General features: G+C 38.8%; 1 protein-coding gene across 1 annotated transcript in view; it reads right to left on the minus strand.

The window, feature by feature from the left end:
- TBL1XR1 (TBL1X/Y related 1) overlaps positions 1-25266 on the minus strand; it is a 53419-nt gene that overhangs the window by 20648 nt on the left and 7505 nt on the right. Inside the window, exons 4-9 of the mRNA XM_075202156.1 lie at positions 21596-21836; positions 8367-8499; positions 7251-7392; positions 6973-7036; positions 6161-6258; positions 572-632 (exon numbers count right to left, since the gene is read on the minus strand). Of these exons, the coding sequence (XP_075058257.1) occupies positions 572-632; positions 6161-6258; positions 6973-7036; positions 7251-7392; positions 8367-8499; positions 21596-21836 (739 nt within the window). The remainder of the gene's footprint in view (positions 1-571; positions 633-6160; positions 6259-6972; positions 7037-7250; positions 7393-8366; positions 8500-21595; positions 21837-25266) is intronic.

Consider the following 25266-nt stretch of genomic DNA (forward strand, 5'->3'; position numbering starts at 1 on the left):
AGAAGAGTCAGGATGCGCACCAGCACCAGAGGGCGCACTGAAATATGGCTTGTCGCTAGCATGAAAAATACCACAGTTCATAAATTCCATATATGTGGAGGAAGTGGTAGTCATTTAATGGAAGATCCTTAACAGGTAGCTGTGTATGTGACCAACAACATTTTTTTTGGCCCTCCACAATTCTACGCTCATGTTCTCAATTTAATTCCAGAATAAACAGAAGCTTCCTTGCCTGTATCCTGCTCTTTCAATTTTATTTCATTATACGACCCCCTGATACATATACCACCGCCAGGGAGATAGCATAAGTTATATAATATAATGTTTGACAAATTTGTAAACCCAATATTTTTTTCCCTTTACATTGCACCTGTCACATGTTCTTAGGCACAAGAAAAATAGAGGTTTAACACATTTAAAAAAAGAAAGAAAAAAAGAAAAACAAAAAAAAAAAACAGAGGAGCCACTTACAGCAATTTCAGAAAGAACATGACAATGCAGTCAGCTAGCTACGGAAACCAGATTTGTTAGGTTACGATCATTATTTTATAATCCACTGAAAAATATTTACCAGAATGGAAAGGAAACTGCTGTTTTGCTTCCCCTGTGTGTGCATCCCAGATAATGGTTGTCTGTGAAGAGAACACATTAACAAGTAATAAGTGATTTGAAACCCAGGATTTGTTTTAACTTTTTTTATTTTCTCAGAGGTAAATTGTTAGCCAGACATACTGTACTGAAGCTTCTCTTCTGGAAGACAGTGTACTAGATCCCTAAGCCCTGTTCAAATCACCAAACTGAATAGCTAACTACTTACCAAAAAAAAAAAAAAAAGAATAGACAAATGAATGATAAACAAGTTGATGCTGGGAAATTTCTTTTGGGGGGAGGGGGTGGAGACAACACAAAATGTATTTCCTGGTAAGTACACCGTGTTTTACAGCACATGGGGTACCCACTGGTATTTAACCAACATGGACCACAACTTTTAAAGACAGAAAAAAAAAGGATTTTGCAACTTTGAACTTCATGCAACTGATTTATTGACTCGTATGAGGCACTTTCACTGAACATATTTCTTCTTTCTGGCTTCCTTCTGAGCATTTTAATAATGTATTTAATTCATTGAATAGCACTGTTCATTTTCATTGACCTTGGATAAGACAAAGCTGCTCTCAGGACACAGACCGCACCAAAGAGCTGAGCCTTATTTGAGGATAACGAAAATATACAATCGCATCTGTTCATCAAAAGACAACACTAAAAAAAAAAAAAAAAATGAAAAAAATACAGGAATACGCTAAAAAGACAAAACAAAATGTAGGAATAAAATTGCAGGCAGGCTCCTGCAAGTTGGAAAATGAAACTTGTCTGAAGCTGGTAATACTCTAAGCCATCTTGCAATGGACTGGAGAGACAACCAAACTACTTAGATGTATATGCCAGGGGTTCTTTAATAGTATCAGTTTCAATATTTAGAGACGTTCAACCAAAACAACTTAGCTTCCATAGCATTCCTTATATGGAAACACAGGTATGGAAGTACTAATGCATTACAGATAGGGAAACTATTATTGTCGTAGATTTGAAGGTGCCACAGTGCTCCGCAGTGTCATACAATAGGCAAAACAATACATAAATAAAACCGTGACATACAAGGAGGACAAAATAGATGCGGACATGAAAACAGAGGGTATGGAGGACCCTGCAAATTAGACAGCTTCTGTTCTAAGTGGGAGAGGGCACAGCTGAAACAAGAGGAGCAAATGTGGTTCAGAGAGGAGACTGGGACAGTTGTGAGGGTGCATTAGTGTGAATAGTGTTATTGGGGATAAGGTCATCTCTAAACAAAGATGGGTTTTCAAAGAGCATCTAAAATATTTGAAGGCTGCGGGAAAGTCTGATTGAGTGTGGTAGGTGGGAGTGAGGTGATTACAAGAAATAATTTAGGTAAATAAGATAAATAATTTAAAAAAACAAAAACAAAAACTATAAATTTCCTTTCTACACGAGTCTTCTTGTTTTGGTGTGCACAAGTGATAAAATGTACCCAGAGAGTTTAAACAAAACAAAAAAACAAACAAAAAGTAATCTAAGTGCCTAAGGAATTTATGCAGGAAATTTTGAGGAACACTGAAGTGAACTCTATACATTGCAATGGTCAGTTCTTTGAATACTAGAAAAAGCCATTTAAGATTCACAAGTAACATTAGGAGGGAGGATAAAAAAAAGCAATATACCAATTACTTCTATACTGTAAATGAGTTTATAAAGGTTGTTTCTAACTATGAATTGTACATTCTGCTAGGGACACTTACAAAACCTGGGACACAGACCATATCTGTTATAACCCATAGCAATTTCCAAGATGTTAGACTTAATTTTGCAAATGCTACCAAAATAAATAACAGAATCTGACTTGACTGACTGCTGTAGGGTGCTGCATAGTTTTCCTGTGGAACCAGGTTTCCTAAATGCTTCACTGGGTAACTTAAGTATTTCTGATTATTTAAAATCTTATACAAAATATAATCTAAATCAATAATCTACACTGAAAGGGACAAAAGAATTCTTATACTGAACACACAGAAAAAAAATTATATCCTAACCTCTATGTTTAGGGAACCGCATTTTAGAAAATCCTCTGCCTCCTCGATAGAATGCAGAAATAGGCAGCACTGCCGAATATTATCAGTTCCACCTATAACTCCTGGTGTCACTATGGTGGCATTGTGACTGTACCCATAGACTAGTCAGTGACAAAGAATAATGTAAGATTCGGAATCTGCGCTTCCTTCAGTGTGGGCTGCCTGCAGGGAAGGAAGAGGGGTGGGCTCCAACCCTCCTAAATGACAAGATAAATAAAACATCAAAGGAACATAAAAAGAGGGTTCGAGGCGCATAGCGTCTCGGACCATTTTTTTGAAATACCATAATAAAGACCCCTCACTTTTGAAATTCATGGGGATCTATAAAGATCTATAAAGGTCCAGCAATCATGGAGGGGGGGGGGGGGGGGGGGGGACTTTATAGGGCGTATGTTTAGAGAAGAAACCAAATGGATCTTTATTCTGAAAACCCTTACACCTAATGGTTTAAATATTGATTTTGAACAGTCAAAATTTATGAGGTTTCATTTATAAGGTCTGTGAGTATAAATGCTTATCACCATCCATTTTCTACGATATCCTATGTGCTGTATGTGGGACATTTATGTACACAGTTCGACTAAAGACCTAGAAACGGTCAATCAACATCAAAGGTGATACCTTATAGGCTACAGACACACCAGCCCACAATTATCTTTAACCAGTCATATACCAGGAAATGGTACTATATGGCTTTATGAAGGACACCGTCTCATTATTCAACTATCCCTGAGGAAGCCATTACCGGCGAAACGCGTTGGTCCCTTAGATTGTACGCTCATCTGAGCAGGGCCATCTCTCCTCCTGTTTCCACCACTTCTAACTCTGCTCTCCAGCTACTTAGCCCTCCTCCTCGAGGCTCCACTCCACGTCGACTCTCGCTTCCTCCTCCCCTCTGGGGGTCTCCCTGTCTTCCACGCCCTCCTTCTTGGGCCCCGTCATTTGCGGATCCTACCTCCCACTTCCTCGCCCTCTCTAGCTGTGCCTTGAGCTTACCGAGTTGCTGTGCTTACTGTTTACTGTACTGTCTCCCATTGTATTGTAATTTGTTTGTCTCTGTAGTACGGCGCTGCGGACGCCTTGTGGCGCCTTATAAATAAAAATTAATAATAATAATAATAATAATAATGTTTCAGATTCCAATTTTCATTTTGTATTCATCAACGAGCTCGTTTATATTACATTACATTTACCCACTCTGTCAAAACAGAGGACGCGAACTTATTCGCACAAGCGCAGAGGACCGAATTGAGAGGACAGGCGCGCAGCCGCCACAACTACCCGTTACACACAAAGCAGAGGAGAGGAAGGACGCCGACGCGGACTGGATGCTCCGAGCAATCTACCAGAATCAACAGTGAGTGATATTTTCAACCTCAGTCCCCCATTCCTTGCGCATTTTTTTTCCTCTGCAAATTTGAACTGAGTAAAGTTTATCATCAGCATACTATACATGTATAATCATACTCTTGCCAGAACTGGATCTCTTGATTGAGACATTATGTTATATCTGTCAGTTGGAACTATTTACTTAGCCCAGTGACGTTACTGAGTACAACAGCAAGATCGACACTTGGGATGTCTGTACACTTTAAAGTGTTTTTGGTCAGTTGGTACTCTGAAGGGGACACATTCAGTCACATTTACTGTTACCCCCTTTCTACTTAGATGGAGGTTTTCCACCAGACTGCAATAGATGGAGAGGCCAGTTATTTCTAATATGCATATACACTCACTGAAGATGTATGTGAGCAAATATGTTACAATACGGTTGCCGATTATGTCAAATGTCAACCTAGCAACGTTATATTAACCAATTGTCCATGCAATTTAGACAGTGCACTTGGATTGGATTGCCTTACAGAATTTATCGTTATTGTGACCTTATTTTGAGCCTGGTATTCCACAGCTCTATATGTGTATGGTATTTACCTTTTTGTTTATATTCACATGTATCAGTGCACTGATTTTATTATGCTTTTTGGTTCAATATATGACCTTTAACGTTATTGTTGTTTGTTCATCATGTCACATCTGACCTTGGCGCCTAGGGAACCTTTTTTATTTATCTAGTCAGTGACAAACACTGCCATCAATTAAAAAATACATTAAGCAGAAACCAACCAGACTAACAGCCATGGATGGTTTGGATAGTTCTGAGGAGTCACATTTGTATTTAAAATGTTAAATAAAGGAGATAGACTCAATTATTTTTTTACTAAATATGGTGATGTGCATTAAATTAAGACCAAAAGAACTCCACATCTGTCTCCTCTGTCAGAAGACATTGCTCCAAAAAGCTATACAATTAAGTTCTTTTAAAAAAGGGACTTTTGCCTTGCTACCCCTCCCATCAAAGCTCTAATATTTTTAAGACAGTAAAATCATGAACTTTTTTTACCACGATGATATAGGCATGAGTGGATTATATGATCTGATTTTTTGGAGAAATTTGCTTGGGTAACCACTACTAAGATTGGCAACTGTTTTTAACAAAAATCTATTTGTGAATAATATTTCTTAATGCCCAATGATTTACTTTCCAGACTGATGAGCAGCTAAAATTGTTTCTGTAAGCACTGCATATGTCTCCTTCTTGACATGGTGTCAACACTAATCTGAATGCTCCAAATCAAACTGGGGCTCTACATTAATGTTCTGAAAGAAGGTGAACTATGTTTCACATAACTACACACACACACACACACACACACACACACAAACACACAAACAGCACTGGCCATGAGGCTAGGAACCATAAACAACTGGTTTTGGAGCATGTCAATGTGGTCCCAAATTCAGGAGCAAGCAGATATACAGCGGATTGTTTAAAATACAGAATCTCTAGCATTTCGTTTACAACAGTGGGATGGACAACAATCTAAAATAATCGCACTATGCCTCTGAGATTTCAGTTAAAAGTTGTTGTGAATGATTAATGTGACCTTACATGGGAAGATGGTGTGGAACCAAACAGTATAAGTACAAAACGGTTTTGGCTTATTGTGACATTTGTTATTCTAACTAGGAATATCAGACACTTTATGTAAATGCTGAACCTGAAAAAGCTCTAACTTTCCCCAACTCAACTGATGCAAAGATGCAATGAATAACCTTTAACCTTACATTTTCTTTGCAGAACATTGCACCTACTCACTCAGTGTCTGCTCTGCCATTTTTTGCTCTTTTCCAGACCTGACTAAGTAATTATTTGTGCATAAAGGCATCGTGTAATCCCTACCACTGGTCAACACTTGTAAACTATTGTACTGTGAAGAGTGTTAGCTCTAGGAGGAATTAAAGGGATTATGGGGAATGGAGGAGTAACAATACCATTGATATATCTTGAAGCATACTTACTAGCACCAAAGAAAAATGTATATAATATACAAGTAATGTATACATGTGATGATATGAGCAATAATGTACTTCAAGAGGATGACGACGGTACCAAGGGTGCTCTGCAGAGCAAAAAAAAGAAAAACCAAAAAAAAAAAAACAAACTTATTTACCTTATCAACCCCTGCACTTAAAATGAAATTTCCTTTCTTATTCCACTTCAGTGCAAATATGGGACCTTTATGTTGCCCCAAGGTACTTGCTAGGTTTCCTGCAAGTGAAGGTACAAGTTAATATCAAGATATAGATATAGTGCTCCATTCTATACAACACATTATATGCCAATCTCACTTTCCAGCAGGGTATATTTTTTATTTGCATAAAAGTGCATTATAATGTAATTCCATTATATGCCACACTTTTTATAACACCACCCTCACTCTTGTATGAAACAGCGAAGTGACTATTTTGTTTAAGTGGCAAGTACCTGTTTATGAGAGCAGACATTTTGCTATGTTAAAACATAATGTAGTAAAAGACTTCTTAAAGGAAATCTTGTAGCTCTATGGGTGTGGCTATTTTATGTAAAATCTTCTACTTTAGACAGAGTAAACCTTGTAAAGCAAATATATTAAATATATTTCAAATGCGACAATCTACCCACAGAGGACCTATCCTGTAACAGTAGCCACTGCTGTCTTACAAGCTGCTATAAACGAATAGGGCCCCAATGCTTTGCTAACATCACATAAGTAATATTCCTATGATATATCACTACCATTTCTCCATTTGTTGTGAGGCGAAGGGGGTGGACAAAGGAAAGTAAGGAGTTAATTGGTGTTCTCTACCCACGTTTCCATGTGTACAGATTACATGTTCAGCCTCCTATTTTATGGGATTATTCTGAATCTTAACATGATCTAGAACATTTGAACACATTGCTTTAAAGGTGGCTTTAGTGTATATAGTGCATTAATGGGCTTACCATCCTTCGTCCATATCCTGGCAAACCCATCATAAGACCCAGTTGCTAGAAGTGTTCCTTCGCTCTGTTAAAGCGAAACAAACAGTTACATATATGCGAGAAAAAGAAAGGTAGTATATAACGTGGAGATAACATAACAGGGAGCAGAAAGCAGGCATGGAGACGTGCTAATCAGACTTTTCTAGTGGCAAAGTGGTATATAGTAAATACAGCACAGAAAACAAACAAGCAGGTGGGGGTTGGAAAGACAAAAATTGTGGAAAAATCGCTTTACTTACATTCCAATCTAAAGATGTTACATCTTTGTTGCTAGGGACATCTTGTCCACCTTCTCGTATACAGTGTCTGAGGACCAGCTGTGTTGACCCACTAGTGCTGTTTTCACTAAGATTCCATATCCTCGCTGTTGAATCCCCTGACCTAGTGAGTAAAGTTTGATATAGATTTCCTTGCTAGGTACAGCAGGTTAATCATTTGAGAATTTACATATAACCAAAGAAATTACAATCCAAGCTCTTGTGCTATATATAAATAAATGGTAATAATAATAATAAATAATAATATATTGTTAATTTATGGTCACTATGGAAACAGTGAATACCTTAACTAGAGTTTGCAAGTCATAAAAGGCATATCATTTCACATCATAAAATCAAATGAACATCCAATCTGCCCTAATTCTTATTCCCTGTATGCCTTGTTTTATTTTTATTTGGTGTGGGGTAGGGCAGTTTATTTTTTTTTTTTGCTAGTTATAAACACCTTTAGTGAAAGAAATTAATCCTTTGTTTACCTTTCAGTTTCCCCCCATTTCAACATATACCATCTTGTTCAGAAAACAATTGTTTTTAATTATGTTGCACTACACAATGCTGAATACTGTTGGTAGCCTTTTGTTTAGAAATCAGTACTTAACATTAAAAGTAGCTATAAAGGAGAAGCATACATTTAAACAAGTCCAATTGATCTATTTAAAAAACCACACTTGCCCTTTTTTTCTCCTCAACTTATGTTTTTAATATATTTTTTTTCTTTTTTAAAACTACTTCACTATGGGGAGTTCTAGTACTGCTTGGCCTTTACAGAATTGAATTTGTTGGGGTCGTAGACAAGAATTACATGTAACATTACTGCCCCTCTAACACTCCTGAAGAAGTGGTCTTTAACACCATTGATCCATTTCTGCTTTATTAAAAAGGGTTGTCTTTTGGACTACAGTTTATAAGCCTCTTCCCCAAACATTGATCCTAACAGCAGAATGCCTTACTCTATTCATTAATTAGGTTTTCCCTACAAAAACAAAGTATTAAAAAAAAAAAAAAAAAACAGTAAATATTTATAAAGTTCTACTGCTAAAATGATTATGTCAGACAAGAAACAAAGAAAATCCTTACCCTGAGGCCAGAAGATCACTAACTGGGTTCCAGGCACAAATGAACACTTCGGACTCGTGGCCCCGTAATACCACAGCCTTGCTAGATGGAATCTCTACATCTCCATCAACTTCCATCATGTCGGTGTGGTTATCTACAATAGGAAAAGGAACCTTAGAGCAATGACCAGCAAGAGATTTTCCAAATCATAAACCATTTACAAACAACTACTTTGCTTACATCTAGGACTCTCTCCTAGATTATTTGCCAATTACATTAGTAAGCCGCTAATCCAGGTGCTTCAGAACCTAACAGATAGAATCGTACCCACATATACACATGCATGCAGACATTTCGGCACACTTTATTTCCCTGAACCTCTAAATGAAAACAACTTAAATACAAGCTCTGCAGTGTACAAACTTCTGAATAGTTCTGCACATTTTAATGCACAATTGCCATTTGCTGAATCTAACAGTGAAGAATAAAAACTTATCACAACTTTGAGGAAAACACATGGTGAAAGCGGAGAAACATGTATGTTTTGCTTCAGACAGAGTCTATGGAATAATGTTGCCACATCAGATTTGCTGGTTATTATATTGCTACTGACATCAAGCAGGGAACTGTGCAATTGCTGCAGGGACACAAACATCTGACCGCCACATTGAAGAGTTAAATAGGAGCTATGAGGATGTGGCCTGGATATGGGTAATTATGTCAGCACGATTCTGTGGTGAAATTAGTGTCTTGACCTGTCAAGCACACAGAAGGAACCCAACTGTGGGATATTTATTCAGATGCCTTTTTGCAGACATGTCCTGTGTATATAATTGACTGATAATCTATGTACCCTTCAGGTGGCAATATAGCTACCGAATAGCACTGAGAAACATACACACACATATATATATATATATATATATATATATATATATATATATATATATATATATATATATATATATATATATATATATATATAATCTTGCATTAAAAAGGTATGCTCTGTTATGCTCTCTTTATTGGTGTCTGGACCCTACCTGCCCAGTTGTTGAGCAGAAATATTCATCTTCTCAGCAGGGCGTGCCACTTTAAATCAACTTGATTTTAATCAAAATTTAAAATCACATGATTTTTTTTTTTTAAAAAATCATTGATTTAAACCACCATTAAAAAAATCCAGGGTTTTAAACATGCTTTTAATGGTAATTGCCATACTGTGCAAAATGGATCATAGACCTTTGATTACCTGCTCTACTAAAAAAAAAAAAAAAAGTACTTAGAAAGACAAGTTTTGCAGCTTTGTCAGTTTTTAAGATGTTCAATAAACCTAATGTAGGCTCATTCAGATTTACAAATCAGGCCAACTATTGTAACTTTTAACATCATTGCCGTTTCTTTTCTTTTGCAATTTGTGTTGTGATGTGTGTAGTTTGCTGTGCCATGCCATGATTGGTGACACTGTCAACTCATTTAAATTGAATATATTAAAGATACAATATTTTAAAATAACTTTTTACTATTGTTTTTACTTGGTTTGTTTAGTTGATCATTTAAAAAAAAAAAAAAATAAAAAAAAAATCCCTCCCCCCCAAAAAATAAATATTTAAAATAAAATCATGATTTTTTCACACTCATTCTCAGGGGGGACAGAGAGGAAGCCATGAGTTTCAGGATACAGATCAGTAAGAAGGACCCTAGGAAATCTGCCCTTAATAGTAGGAGACTGACGTCAGTAGTGACCAAACGCATTACCATAACTGAGAAGATTGGGAGAGAACCATACCTCACTTGAGTCTGACAACTACTCTGATATAAAATAGGATTTTGAGATATTCTACTTGCATGTATGACACCGCTTCCAGGATCAAGATCAACATATCAACTACTGACATGCAGTACCAGATGGTACGCTAGTTGGCCAGAAGTGGACACATTAGCTCCTGAAGAGAGAAGGTCAACCTGAGAAACAAACATTCTCTTAAGAACTTTATTGAAAGGGAGACCCATCAACACCAAGGAAGCAGATACTACAGTAACTATTTAGTGGGAGATGAAGACGGAGGTCCATGAATCAGGTCTTCAGTCGATCATACATATAGTGAATGATAACCCCATGACCTTGTGGAACAACCAAAGAGGCTATGAATTTGAAGAACCACCATTGATTTAATGACTTATCACAAGGGAGTGCTTGAAACTGCAAGAAATTCCCCCGCAATGGAAACCAGAAAAAAGTAGGTAGTCTTCCCAAAAGGTAGGCATCCTCGATACCCAAGAATATTAGAAACTCCCCTTCTCTCATGGTAAGAATCAGCACCCAGACAGACACTTGAATGTCTCCCACAAAAAGAATTTAGAGCCATGAGCCTGAAGGAATTATACAGCATGGGCAGGAGGAGGAAATGGCACAAAAAACAAACTACCCCTATGAAGATTCAGGACATGGCAAACAACCACAGCAGCACTTGAACGGTCAATTGGATAAGAATTGCTGTGCTCTGGAAACCGATGCAAGGAAGAAGCTATAATGGAGGAAGCTCTAAAAACTATATCCGATATCCTCAACTAAAACAGGGGTTGGACACAGTGCATTGCTAGGAGCTGCAGAAGAGTAGGTCACAGCCCCTACAACTTCCAAGTACCTGGGTCCTAACTGGTAGTCAGGAGAACCACTTCCACATGGGAGAAAATTAAGTTCTTCATTTGGGATGTGTTGTCCAAAGGATTGGCTCTAACACTGTTTGCTGCCCAAGGAACAGAAGGGCCTCTTCCTTTAGGAAGCGATTGACCAGAATTGGCCGCAAACCTAGTTGAATCAATAGTTTCGCCACCTGTGTACAGCACGTCCTAAATAAAAGCACTCCCCTGACCTACATGACACTGTCCTTTATTGCATACCCATCAGCTCCTTTGGTCTTAAATATCACATTTACACCAGACACCAAAATGTACCGTTAATCACCTGACCTCTCCCACTCCGCCAACTATCTATTGCCCAGTCGACTCTCTGCCACTTCCTCTTGAACTTCAACATTTTATCAAACTCAAAATGACCAAAACTGAACTTATTGCCCACCCCCACCCCTCTCTTTTGAAAAGACCAATCTCCAATCCCGAAAGACTACTGCCTGGGTGTCATCCTAGACTCCTCAGTCTCCTTCACCCCCCACATACAATCACTCGCTTAATCCTGTTGCTTCCATCTTCGCAACATTGCCAGGATCGCACCATTCATCCCCCTTAATGCCACCATGCCTCATTCACTCTTTCATCATCTCTCATCTTGATTATTGTAACCTCCTCCTGACTGGCAGTCCGTCTGTCTCCTCTTCAATCTATCCTTAATGCTGTGACAAGACTGATCTTCAAATCTCTCCTCTCCACTTCTGCCTCCCCTCTCTGCAAATCCCTATACTGGCTCCCTGTCCCCAATACAATCCAATTCAACTCCACACACTGACATACAGAGCCCTTGCCCAAGCCTCCCCTTCCTACATGTCCAACCTCATCTCCCTATATGTTACCTATCCACCCCTGACCTGCCATTGACCCCTGTAACCACATTTCACTCCCACCTCCAAGACTTCTTCTGTGCTGCTCAATACATCTGGAACACTTCCCCCATACTAACAGATAGCACTCACAGCCTGAAAAGCTTCAAACATTCTTTATAAAACCCACCTACTCACTAATGCCTAATTAACCACCACCTAATCACTCCCACATCCCTTAAAAACCTTTCCCGTCACCCTCAATTTCAACACCCCCATTAGATTGTAAGCAAGCCCTCACGAGCAAAGCCCTCCATCCTCATGTCCACATCCCCCTCCCCTCTTTTACACATGCCCTAACAACCACACTCAAGATGTTGTTTATGTTGCTCAAATCCCATGCACAATATTCTTGCTTCTATTCTGCCTACATTGATAGGCTACTCTCTCTTCCTCTACCTCAGTGCCAAGTCCCTCCCTTACTACCAGGTCATATTTGTTACTTGTCATATTATATTAGGTCTTGCCAATTGCCTCATTTACCCATTTTGCAAAACTTACTGTATGGCATAGTGCCAAAGTACCGCTTATTTGTCTACGGGCCCATGCCGGTCATCTTCCCTAGCTTAGTAATAGAGACTGCAGGGCTTCAGACCGTTCTCAAAAATGTCCAGGACAGACTGAAATGGCTGAAGTCAGAAGAGGGAACTTGTTACCCCATTATGCCAGTATAGGTAGGTGATAAATGCGGTCCACAAACTGTATGTGGGACAGGACTCACTGTTAAACCTATAGTGATACTGCCTGGGAATGCAGAGTGCTGCAGATTAGATGGTTAGATTTTCCCATAGGTAATTTAGTCTGGAATTTCAACATAAGGTAAGGGACTCCGCACCCTTTGTCTGTAGGACATGGATTAAAGGCAGCAGCAAAGATTTTTGCTATCCACCGATTAGGAATGGGGTGTAGTGTGTCCCAGTAGAAAATAAAAACTCCCCCATGTTTGGGCAATAGTGGTGAAGAGCACAGCAGTTCAGCACTCCATGCCCAGGATCACTGAGGCAGCAGGGGTCTGCAGGACCGAATAGGCTTTCCATCTCATAGGTGGTCAAAATTTCACTTCACAAAAGGTAGGGGTAAGGGGCTCCAGTGATTTATTTATATTAAGATAAAAAACAAACAAAAAAAAAAAAATAACACTTCTCAAAAGGAACTAGATATGCCAAAGCAACCTTACTGCAACTTGATCTATAATTCAATAGATAAACCTAAAATGTACATTTTACCTACAATATATGATGGCATCTTTTAAAACCATGTGTAAAGGTTCCATTTACGTGATTGAATATATGATATATATACTATAAACCATGTAAGGCATGTTGCTTATTTCCCCATGTTTACGCTACACAACCAATTTGTCTTTTATTTATTTTTTTCAGACCAAAGTGAACAACTGTATTTCTTTTTAAACAAATTAATATACATTTGGGGCACACATGATTCGAGTCAGCACATATCTGAAGCATGAAATTATTGGAGTCCAATGTGGGCACACAAGCAGGTGGCTAAATTGAACAGGTTCTCTGCTAAGCAGCTGAATCTCTTGGTTTCAATGGGACCTGATAATTAGGAGGTAGTAGGATGACTGACTTGATAGAAGTCATCTTCAGACATTTCAGATATCAATTTTGATCAGATAATTATGTACCAGGATTGTTTTGGGTCCACACAATGTGATATCAGACCAATGGGCTGATACTAAATGTGACACTGAAACAGATGACCAGTTTGAGTATTTAAAAAAAAAAAAAAAAAAAAATCAAAAAAAAATCCTAAGGGTAAATCAAATAGATCAGCCAACAAACACAGCCCAGCCAATGATGGAAACATTTCACTTGAGAGCTTACAGGGCATTAAAAATTAATGCAATAATAAAGTCTGAAATCTACAAGGAGGTCCTACATTACACTTTAAATAACTAGCAACTAAAGGTATTTTTCATTTTGCTGATTAACTATGTAAATTGGTCTTTTTACAACTCAGGTGGTAGGGACAAGTTTTACTTTTTGCAATACATCAAAAAAAAAAAAAAAAAAATGTTATATACTCCAAAACGTATTCCTCCCGTACTCTATTTCCCTTCACACACACACACACACACACACACACACACACACACGCCAAGACCATATATTTTCTTAAGAGCAGACATTCTATGGAAATCAAAAACGGTACCAGCGAGCCTATGTACCACACTATGCTTCTGCATTTTTTGGTCAAAAAATTGTCCTTTCACTCAAAAGTTAAGGTAGGTGGAACATGAACATAAATGCAGTACTGGGTCAGTGAACTCAAAACCAGCAGCGATATGACCAGCGACTTCCGCTCACTTCATGGTGATGTGCGATCACTGACGGATATTGCCCATGTTTCCTCAAGGAGTGATCAGCAGGTTATGGATCAATACATGAACAACTTTTTTTCTACATTGTGGCTACCTCAGAATGTATAAAAGTCACTTGTGGCAGTGACAATGTGAAAAACTATCATAGCTAAAAATGTTACATATGTGTGCAACAGTTGCATATTCATATGGTTGTGAAAAATGCAATCTTTCAGTTGTAAATTTGAGAGGGGAGGGGGGGTTTATTTGTAAAGAGCTGCGCTGAGACCAGAATGCCAATATCCATATAAGAATAATTTAAAAATGTTTAGTTGCGTTTTCTGACTATTATGCATGTTTTTGAACAAAAATTGTTTTATGTAAACAGTAAATGACAAACAAAAAAACACTATACAGAAAGAAAATATGAGAAATTCATGATTCAGACCTTACAAACTGGGTAAAAGTTTATTAATTGATAAAACACTTAAAATGATAATGTGTACACTGTTCTATCAGTCTAAAGTACATAATGGCTCAGCAACGAGAATAGTGTTTTTAAATTCGGTATTTTGTAGAAAGTGAAATCGCATTATTCCTGTCATACCAGGACTGAGAGCAGTTCCAAAAATTAGCTATTAAAGCCAAGCATTTTTTGAGACTCAAAAATGTAGCCGATGCATGACAGCAGGATATATGGATCCAGTAACAAATGCTGGTAAGGTGCAGAAAGACCCTTCAAAATGGCGGCAGGTCGTCTTGTGGCTCCAGGAGTTGGCTCAAGCTCCAACTAAACTAGAACAGATTTAGATGCTAGTCTGGATGACTTTTTCCAACAATGCATTTCTAGCTGATCTTGTGGGTATACTTGAAATCAGTCATGACTAAATAGCTCGCTCATATCAAATATCAGAAACAGAGGATCACGGAGCTGGACCATGTTTATAATCAAATGTACATAGCGGCCCTATATAACAGATCTGGAACGTTCCAGAATACATCAGCAACTTGCAGGATTTTCTTGTATGCTTTTTTTCAAAGGCTCCTACCATACATGTCAGATATATGCTTTCTGATGGATATAGTGCATTTCACCTTACATCTGCTGCATGTCATGCAAAAGAACCTGAGGAATGTGATTTTGTGCCATTATGGTGACCACACAAAAGTACCAATCCTAAATGAGCATGAATTCATTAAAATAGACAATGTCACCAGCCAAGTCTTTGCTGGCCTAGCTCTGGCTATCCTGCAACACTGCAGAGATATGGAGCAGTTTACTAATCAGGGCAAAGCTGCTGGTCTTTCCATTTAAATTGCTTGTCTATTAATATGGAAAAACGCAAGCTGTCTCTTTCTAAGATGGCTCTTTGCTGCATGGGTGCAAGCATAAAGTAGCAATGACTTTGAACTCAGACCTTCAAAAGAGGATGCTGGTTCACAGCCTATTTAGTGCCAAAGGAAACGTCCTCACAATGGGATTCCTACTATGAGTTCAAACAGGATCATCCCTGGACAACAATTATGAGGAGTGGTTTACATTATTAACTATTCATTTGCCTACTATGTTTTTAGTTCGTGTGCTGGTTTAATTTATTAATTTTTGAAGCACACCAGTATCTTTATGATGTTTACTGTGAAGTTTAGGAACATGAATGAGCAGCTTCAGAGATAATTGTTGACTTTCCTATTTGTAGTTTGACTTTTTATACTACAGTCTACTTTCCCTTGCCATTGGGCTTTGCCATGGCTACCTAGGCTAGCCTACACTCTTTTGTCATCAATGAAGATTGCGGTTCATAAGTTGTAAAACCATGCAGGAATTAAACTATATACAGAGTACAATGTATCTTCCAAACAACGCTTTTTGTTTGGTTACAAACCCCTCCCATTTATTCTGTCAGAAAAATACTGCATTCAAAGTTTAATAGCTTTGTGACAGTTGAGATACATCAGCCACATCATTGAAACCACTGACAAGTGAAGTGAATAGCAATGAACAACAATGGGGTGTGATATATTAGGCAGCAAGTGAACAGTCAGTTCTTGAAGTCGATGTGCTGGAAGTAGGAATAATGGGCAAGCACAAGGATCTCGGCAACTTTGTCAAGGGCCAAGTTGTGATGGCTAGATCACTGGGTCAGAGCATCTCCAAAATAGCAGGTCCTGTGAGGTGTTCCCAGTATACAGTGGCTAGTTATTATCTACATCATGAGGCCAGCCGGGCGCATGTGTCTTGTTTGCCTCCACCGGCTTGTCTTCTTCCTATTGTGCACCCTTGTGCCATCTCTTCCCCAGGTAGTGTGATGCTCTGGCCAAGACTCTGCTGGGGAGCCTTGGGTCTGGTACTCATGTGGATGTTACTTTGACATGTACTACCTATTGTTGCAGAACAAGTACACAACTTCATGGCAACGGTACTACCTGTTGATAGTGGAGTCTTTCAGCAGAATACACCCTGCAAAAAAATTTCAGGAATGGTTTGAGGAATATGACAGAGTTCAAGGTGTTGACTTGGCACCAGTTCCCCAAATCTCAATCTGATCGTGCATTTATGGGATGTGCTGGAAAGACAAGTCCGTGCCATGGAGGCTCCACCTCACCTCTTACAGGAATTAAAGGATCTGCTGCTATTTCTTGGTGCCAGATACTACACGACTCCTTCAGAGTCCTAATGGAGTCCATGTCTCGACAGGTCAGAGCTGCATGTGGTTTTACTAGTGTGGTTGATCACCATTAGATCTTAACATTAAATGCTTTAATCTTCCTTCCAAGAGGAGTATGGTCTTTCGTAACTAATAGCATGTTAACACTAACATTATATACATGTAGGAAATGCACTTTAAGAAGGTGGCTACCTCAAATTACTTTGCTAAAAGATCAACACTATTGTCTTTATTGTTAACATTTGTGCATTTTCCACAGGTCAGAGGATATATTAGAACTCCCTGTTATCAGTTACTGTTAAACGTGCTGAGGTGCAATGGATACTTGCTGGGGACTTCAAATTTATTAAACCACACTCTCAATACATTCAGAGAATAAAACAGGGACAGGACCTCTATAACAGAGTCCACCCTGGAAAAAGCATAGGCGACTTCTCAGACAACAGCTCCTACACCACCTTCAAACAGCTAAACAAAACCTTAATAAAATGTCTAAGATAAAGCTGACAAAAACAATGACTAATCTCTTAGTCGGCAAAACTGATTTCAATGTCCAGAGATGCATGCCATCAGGACTAATACCAGCTTTTGTTGTGGTCATACTGGGAGAATTCTATAGAGGGTGTCTGCAATCCAACATTGACATGTTGAGAAAGCCTTACACAAATTAAACTGGTGTTATCTATGCACAAGGCTTGGTATACATCTACTTCTGAGATATAAAAAGGAAGACTCTCTTAAGCTGGGTACACACTACACTGTTTTCGTCCAATAACCGGCTCAAACAGCCGACATACGACCGCTCGTTCAAAAGTCGGGTCAGTGTGTACAGTGACACGATGGTCGAAAGTCTGCCCAAATGGACGATTGTCACCTCACTTGGTTGGTCGTACCGTTTAATATTTTCGTTCCAATCTCGTTTCCGCTGTGTAGTGTGTATAAACTTCCGACCAATCCACAACAGTGAGTATGAAATTACAGTCATTGCTCACGACAACATGGCTGTAAAAAGTCGCTAAAGGGACATCCGCTCTTCCCTTTATCGTCCTAAACAAGGCTAGTGTGTATGCAGTCCATGGACCGAGCGATCGGACCATCGGTCGCATGTAAAATTGCTCGGCATAAAAAGTTGGTAAAGCTGGGTACACACTACAGAAATTTAGACCTAGACTTTTTGTTGTACCCTCCCTGCACTCCATACTAAGCCATAATTAGCATCTCCTAATATAAAAATGCACAACAGAGAAGTATTGGCTACAATTACATACCATGCCAAAAGCCACTTTCCACTCAATGTGCAAGAGGGAAAAAAAACTTCTCACTTTCACATCATTCACCTTTTGCATTCCTTTCTGCTGTGAATGCCAAACATCTATATCAGGCTACAGCTGATGGATAAATTCCAGACGTCTGCATCTTTAGGATGTGCTTCCCACTCAGTGGGAAAGCTAACAAATTTCTTTGTGCTCACATAAATGTTTTAACAACAAGGTTAATGTGCCTTTAATGTCTTCAGCTTGAGATATATACACACACACAAAATATAATTTTTTTAATTTTATATACACACACACACATATACATAATATATATATACAATATATATATATATATATATATATATATATATATATATATATATATATATATATATATACACACACACACACTTAATTGATTAAGTGTTATATTGTATATCTTTTTGCATCCAGCTATTTGTTCTGAAGGAAAAATGTGTTCTTGGCGATTTAAGCAGCTTCACAGCGCTCTTTGTTTTTATTATTACACATATATACTTATACACACATACATATTATATAGTCACACATATATACAAACATACATCTACACACTCCAGCCAGCAGGGGTCACACTCACATCTTGTTTAGCAATGATTACATTTTCACCCCTCATTCAGCTTCTTTGCTTGTAAACACTATTCTGACAGCACTCAAGGAATATTTCCAATGACTAGTTAGCTGTCGACAAAACAAAAAATATATAAAACTAGTTCCAGGGAAAATATATCTACATGTATGCATCATGTCAAATAATTTACCCCTTCTGATGACAACACATTTCATTAGTTAACCCCCACATAATCTTAACTCCTACAAGCCCAAGAGCCTCTGTAGTCATTACTCAGGTAAGGGATAAAGAGTTTAGATACACCCCACACTGATCCTACCGCTTGGGGGTATATTTACTAAACGGTGGGTTTGAAAAAGTAGAGATGTTGCCTATAGCACCCACATTCTAGCTGTCATTTCGTAGAATGTTCTAAAATGACAGCTAGAATCTGGTTGGTCATAATAAGCAACCATTTTTTTTTTTATAAACCCGCAGTTTAGTAAATATACCCCTTGGTCTGAAATATGAGCAACAGTATGGCCACACATTTAGGTCAAGTGACCAACTGCAGTTTGTGAGTGGGAGGGGTGGTGCAGCAATTTGTAACAAATCATGTCATGGAGACCAACATGATAGCCAATTCTCTATGAAGCAGACATGATGCAGGAGAATAGCCTGCTCTCCCAAGAGAGTGGACAAGCATGGCACTATATTTATCATGAATTAAACTTATGAATTTACTTAGAGAGGATGGCCTCTTTAGCATTTACTTGCGTCCCCAAATAGGCTACGCACTAACAGTGTATTATTCCATATAGGGCGAAAAGGAATTTCAGGGCCGACAACTAGAGTACAAAAGGTAGTTGGTATCAGAGAACAAAAGGCATAAGAGTAAAGCTATTACGTTAGACAATTTGGCAGAATTAAACCATAGTAGCTCCACCAAAAATTAAAATTGACTGAACTAACTTACTGCTATGGTCATTGGCTGAACACACTATTGGGATCCAATGAGCCATCTATTAGGCTAATCAATGAACTGATTTGCCAATTAGAAAACCAGTGTGTAACCCTATTGGATAACTGGATGTCAGGCAATTGAGGGAGAACTTTCAGATCTTAAGTGGGCTCAGCTTTAGGATTAGTTAATGTTTGAAAATACTGCCCATATTAAAAAAAACAGAAACCCCAAAGTAAAAAATGCTCTACTGTGGTCATGCACACTTTTTCTTGCAAATAAGATTTAATCTGAAAATCACTGTTTTATTAAAGTCCCATAAAAACTTGAACTCCAGGGATCCGATGCAAAATTGGTTGTAAATTAGTACATTTCCGCTCAAAAACAGGTGCATGCAAAAATGGTGTATTTCCGGTCATAAGAATTGCAATCTGCATCGGCAGCATATGAGACAGGTTATATGGCGACTAACCGGCGAATATATGCACACCTGAGCAAGTTTGCATCAGCTTTTACCCTTACTGCACGCTGCCTATGTTACACCACTGCTTCCCATTCATGTCCCACCTCTCCAGTCATATGTATGCGCAAGCATCAGGTGTATGCATGCATTCCTTTATGGGTATGCACAGTGCAAAATTCTGTATTTTACGCTAAGCAAATTGGCATAGGTCCCACTCTACAACAGCCACACATTATATTTAAACAGCTACTAGTAAAAATCAGAATATACAGTATTTCAGATAAAGCTTAGATTATGTCTGTTTTAGGGATGGACAGTTTACTAAATATCAAAGTAAAATATATGCCAAATGTGTATCAATGTTGATCTAGGCTCCAGATGTTAACAGTGACATTAACAGTATAGTTATAAGCATAGTAGATAGAATCAGCAAACGGCCAATGTCAATACTTGCATATTACCGAGCGGTAATTTTCAGAATTTCTAGTCACATAAAACAAACGACCTATCAGTGTCTGAAACATGAAAACGCTAACGCAAAAAGGAGCCTGTCACACATGCCACTTTGGAGAGTTATGTATATTCTTGGCTTGAACTTTATTCCATAAGGAGAAATTATGCTTTTATATTACCAAAATCTATTATATAGATAAAATGAATACCTTAAAATCAGTTGTGTCCTGAATCTTTCTACAACACAAGTATGGATTTTAATTATTGAAAAAAATAAAGTGTGCATTTATGCTCCCACTTCTGCAACACACCGACAATACTCTATCACAGTAATACTGGCAGATTTCAGATTCAACATTTGTGTTTTTTTTTTACAAGACTGGCTAACATCAAATTTTGTTTGGACAAAGATTAAATCTAAATTTCACCTTCCATAATTATTTAAATTAGAATATATGACAAGGTTTACTTTATAAATCAATAGCAATCGACATGGTCACAACTACATCAGGAAGTACATCATTAATCTGTTAGAAGAAATTAAAAAAAAAAAAAAAAAAAGTGGATCTACTGGGGACAAAGCATGACTTCTCATATTGGTCAGCAAGGGTCTTCCGCTCACAGTGGGTAAAATTCATAATAATTATGTTTATATAGGGTTGCCACACTCCAGATACATTTAATTATAATTTTATATTAGTTTTCCATATTAGAAATCCATTTTTCACAGTTCTACAACCCCGCAAAATGAAATATTTCAAAAAGAGACTGTCCACCCATCTGTTATTAAATGCTATTTATTGCAGCTGAAAACTTCACTTTATAAATAAAAATTGCTACAATTCACCAGGTTTATACATTGTAGCAAAATAACTTAACATACTGCTTATATTACAATACAAATAAGTGCAATGAACTGCAGTTTATGCTTCAGGCCACATTTGTAAAAGCCATTTCCTTCTCTGAATACACCTACTTGCCAGTGCATGACCTCCATTCTCCTCCCCATTCGCTGCACTTTCACCATTCTTTGTTGACGGCTGTTGGTTGTTTGCCGTTGCGACGGCTGCAGCTGCTGCGGCCGCGGCTGCAGCCGCAGCTTGTTGTTGTGCAAGTTTGTCTCTGTATGCCTGCTGCCTTGTTTGCACCACATCAGGCATTACTGCATCAATCAGGGAGAGAGATTCAATTGGTCTCCCATCAAAAAGTGTACCGTCCTGAGGAATTAAAGAAATAAGAATTAGTCACTATCTGCAAAAGGACAGATATACAATTACCTATTTCAGATAAAAGAAACTTCCTACATGAAGTGCAAACACATTATTATCATGTAAAACTTGTTTTACATTGAAGCCATTTACAAAATTTAATTTCTATACATTTTTCCCTGCTGGAATCTGCACAATACTAAAACAAGTGTTGATGTATGGCTACTACATGATTGCTTTTTTAATTTAGTAATCAATGCCCACTTAAGAGTTGGATACATATACAAAAATAGAGTAGTATGATCACAATGGAACAGACCCTGTAACGTGCGTTTTTAGTTTTTGGAAAGGCAGCCTACGCCATTTACTGCTTGCATTTTCTTTTACCTAGACAGTGAAAAAATTTGGGACACCAATGTATTTAGGGACATTTATAGCATCATCATCATCATCATCATTTATTTATATAGCGCCAACATATTCCGTAGCGCTTTACAATTGGGGACAAACGTAATAAACTAATAAACAAACTGGGTAAAACAGACAAAGAGGTGAGAAGGCCCTGCTCGCAAGCTTACAATCTATGGGACAATGGGAGATTGACACATGAGGTTAAGTATACATTTTGCATCTTGGCCCAGCCAGACTGCAAAGGTAGGGTGACTCATAAGCTAAATGATCCTGTCACACAACAATGTTATTCCGGGGGTAGTTGTCTTGTGTGAAATTGTGTAACAGGCTAAAGGTAGTGAGGTTAAGATGGTGGTTGAGGAATATTATAAGCTTGTCTGAATAGGTAGGTTTTCAGAGAACGCTTGAAAGTTTGTAGAACAGAGGAGAGTCTTATTGTGCGAGGGAGAGAGTTCCATAGAGTGGGTGCAGCCCGAAAAAAGTCCTGTAACCGGGAATGGGAGGATGTAATGAGGGTGGATGAGAGACGCAGATCTTTTGCAGAACGGAGTTGCCGAGTTGGGAGATATTTTGAGACAAGAGAGGAGATGTATGTTGGTGCAGCTTTGTTGATGGCCTTGTAGGTTAGTAAAAGTATTTTATATTGGATTCGGTAGAAGACAGGCAGCCAGTGTAGAGACATACAGAGTGATTCAACAGAGGAATAGCTATTTGCAAGGAAAATCAGTCTTGCCGAAGCATGTAAAATAGATTTTAGGGGTTTGAGTCTGTTTTTGGGAAGACCAGTAAGGAGGGAATTGCAATAGTCAATGCGGGAGATGATTAGTGCATGAATTAAGGTTTTAGCAGTGTCTTGTGTGAGATATGTGCGGATTCTGGAAATGTTCTTTAGATGTATGTAACATGATTTAGATATAGAGTCAATGTGGGGAACAAAGGATAGGCGTGAATCAAGGATTACACCTAGGCAGCGAGCTTGTGGGGTGGGATTTATGGTCATGTTATCAACAGAGATAGAAATGTCAGGTATGCTCTTGTTGGCGGGTGGGAATATTATTAACTCTGTTTTAGAAAGATTAAGTTTGAGTTGACGAGAGGCCATCCAAGATGAAATGGCAGAAAGACAGTCAGTTACACGGGACAACACAGATGTCGAGATATCAGGAGAGGATAGATAGATTTGGGTATCATCCGCATAGAGATGATACTGAAAGCCAAAGGAACTTATTAGATTTCCAAGAGAAGCGGTATAGATAGAGAACAGCAGAGGACCTAGCACCGAGCCTTGTGGTACTCCAACTGATAGGGGAAGCGGAGCAGAGGTGGCTCCAGAGAAATTAACAGTGAAAGAGCGATTAGAGAGGTAAGATGAGAACCAGGATAGAACTGTGTCTTGAAGACCTAGGGATTGCAGTGTTTGTATGAGAAGAGAGTGGTCAACGGTGTCAAATGCAGCCGAGAGATCAAGGAGAATTAGGAGAGAGTAATGGCGTTCAGTCTTAGCAGTGATCAGATCATTAACAACCTTGGTCAGCGCAGTCTCTGTGGAGTGTTGAGAACGAAAGCCAGACTGAAGAGGATCCAACAGGTTGTTTGCGGAAAGAAAGCGTGTGAGGCGAGTGTAGGCAAGTCTCTCTAGAAGCTTGGAGGGGCAAGGGAGCTGAGAGATGGGACGGTAATTTGAGAGAGTTTGGGTCGGAGTTTTGTTTTTTTAGAATAGGAGTAATCACTGCATGCTTGTATAGTGATGGAAAGATGCCAGTAGAGAGTGAGAGATTACAGATTTGAGTTAGAGGTGAAATGAGCACAGAAGACAGGGATCTACCAATTTGCGAGGGAATAGGATCAAGAGGACAGGAGGTAGAGTAGGAAGATAAGAAGAGCGTAGAAATTTCCTCTTCATTTGTGGGGTCAAATGAAGAAAGGGTGTCAGAGGGTAGTGGGAAGGAAATGAGCTGATGGCTTGTTGAGGAAGAGGATACCATTTCTAGTCTGATCTTGTCAATCTTGTCCTTGAAGTAGGAAGCAAGATCCTGAGCACTGATAGTAGATGGAGGGTTCGGGGTGGGAGGATTGAGAAGATGATTAAATGTATTGAAAAGGCGTTTGGGGTTAGAAGCCTGAGCATAGATAAGAGATTGAAAGTATGTTTGTTTTGCAGTGTCCAGAGCATTTCGATAGGAGTGGTAGACAGAAGTATATGTGAAGAAGTCATTAGAGCTTCGAGATTTACGCCAGTGACGTTCTGCTTTACGGGACAGTTTTTGAAGATTTCGTGTTGCTTTGGTGTGCCACGGTTGACATCGAAGTCGACGTGTAGTATGAAGTGTCGCTGGAGCCACTTGATCAAGGGCCGTTGCTAAGGTTAGGTGAAAATGAGGTACTGCCATCTCAGGGGATGAGAATGTAGAGATAGGGGAGAGAAGGTGTTGGAGAGAGGTGGAAAATTGTTGAAGATTAATAGAATTAAGATTTCTACGAGTATGAGGAGGCTTGGTTGAGTCAGACAGTAGAGAGGTTAGAGCAGTGGGGGTGAGAGTGTAGCTGATAAGGTGATGATCCGAGAGGGGGAAGGGTGTATTAATAAAATTAGAAACTGAGCATAGTCTAGAGAAAACAAGATCAAGGCAGTGGCCATCCTTATGAGTAGATGATTCAATCCACTGGGAGAGGTCAAGTGAGGATGTTAGAGAGAGTAGTTTGGAAGCAGCTTTGGAAGGTGGGTTATCAATGGGGATGTTGAAGTCACCCATGATGATGGTGGGGATGTCTGAAGATAAGAAGTGAGGGAGCCATGCAGAGAAATCCTCAATAAATTGTTGGTGTGCTCCAGGGGGACGATAGATCACCGCAACACGTAGGGAGAATGGATTAAAAATGCGAATAGCATGTACTTCAAAAGATGTGAACGTGAGTGATGGGACATTTGGTAGAACTGTGTATGTGCACTGTGGGGAGAGAAGTAGTCCAACCCCACCTCCTTGTCTGCCTTCAGGTCTGGAGGTGTGGGTGAGATGGAGGCCACCAT

Source organism: Mixophyes fleayi, chromosome 3 (assembly GCF_038048845.1).
Source record: "Mixophyes fleayi isolate aMixFle1 chromosome 3, aMixFle1.hap1, whole genome shotgun sequence".
Lineage (NCBI taxonomy): Eukaryota > Metazoa > Chordata > Amphibia > Anura > Limnodynastidae > Mixophyes > Mixophyes fleayi.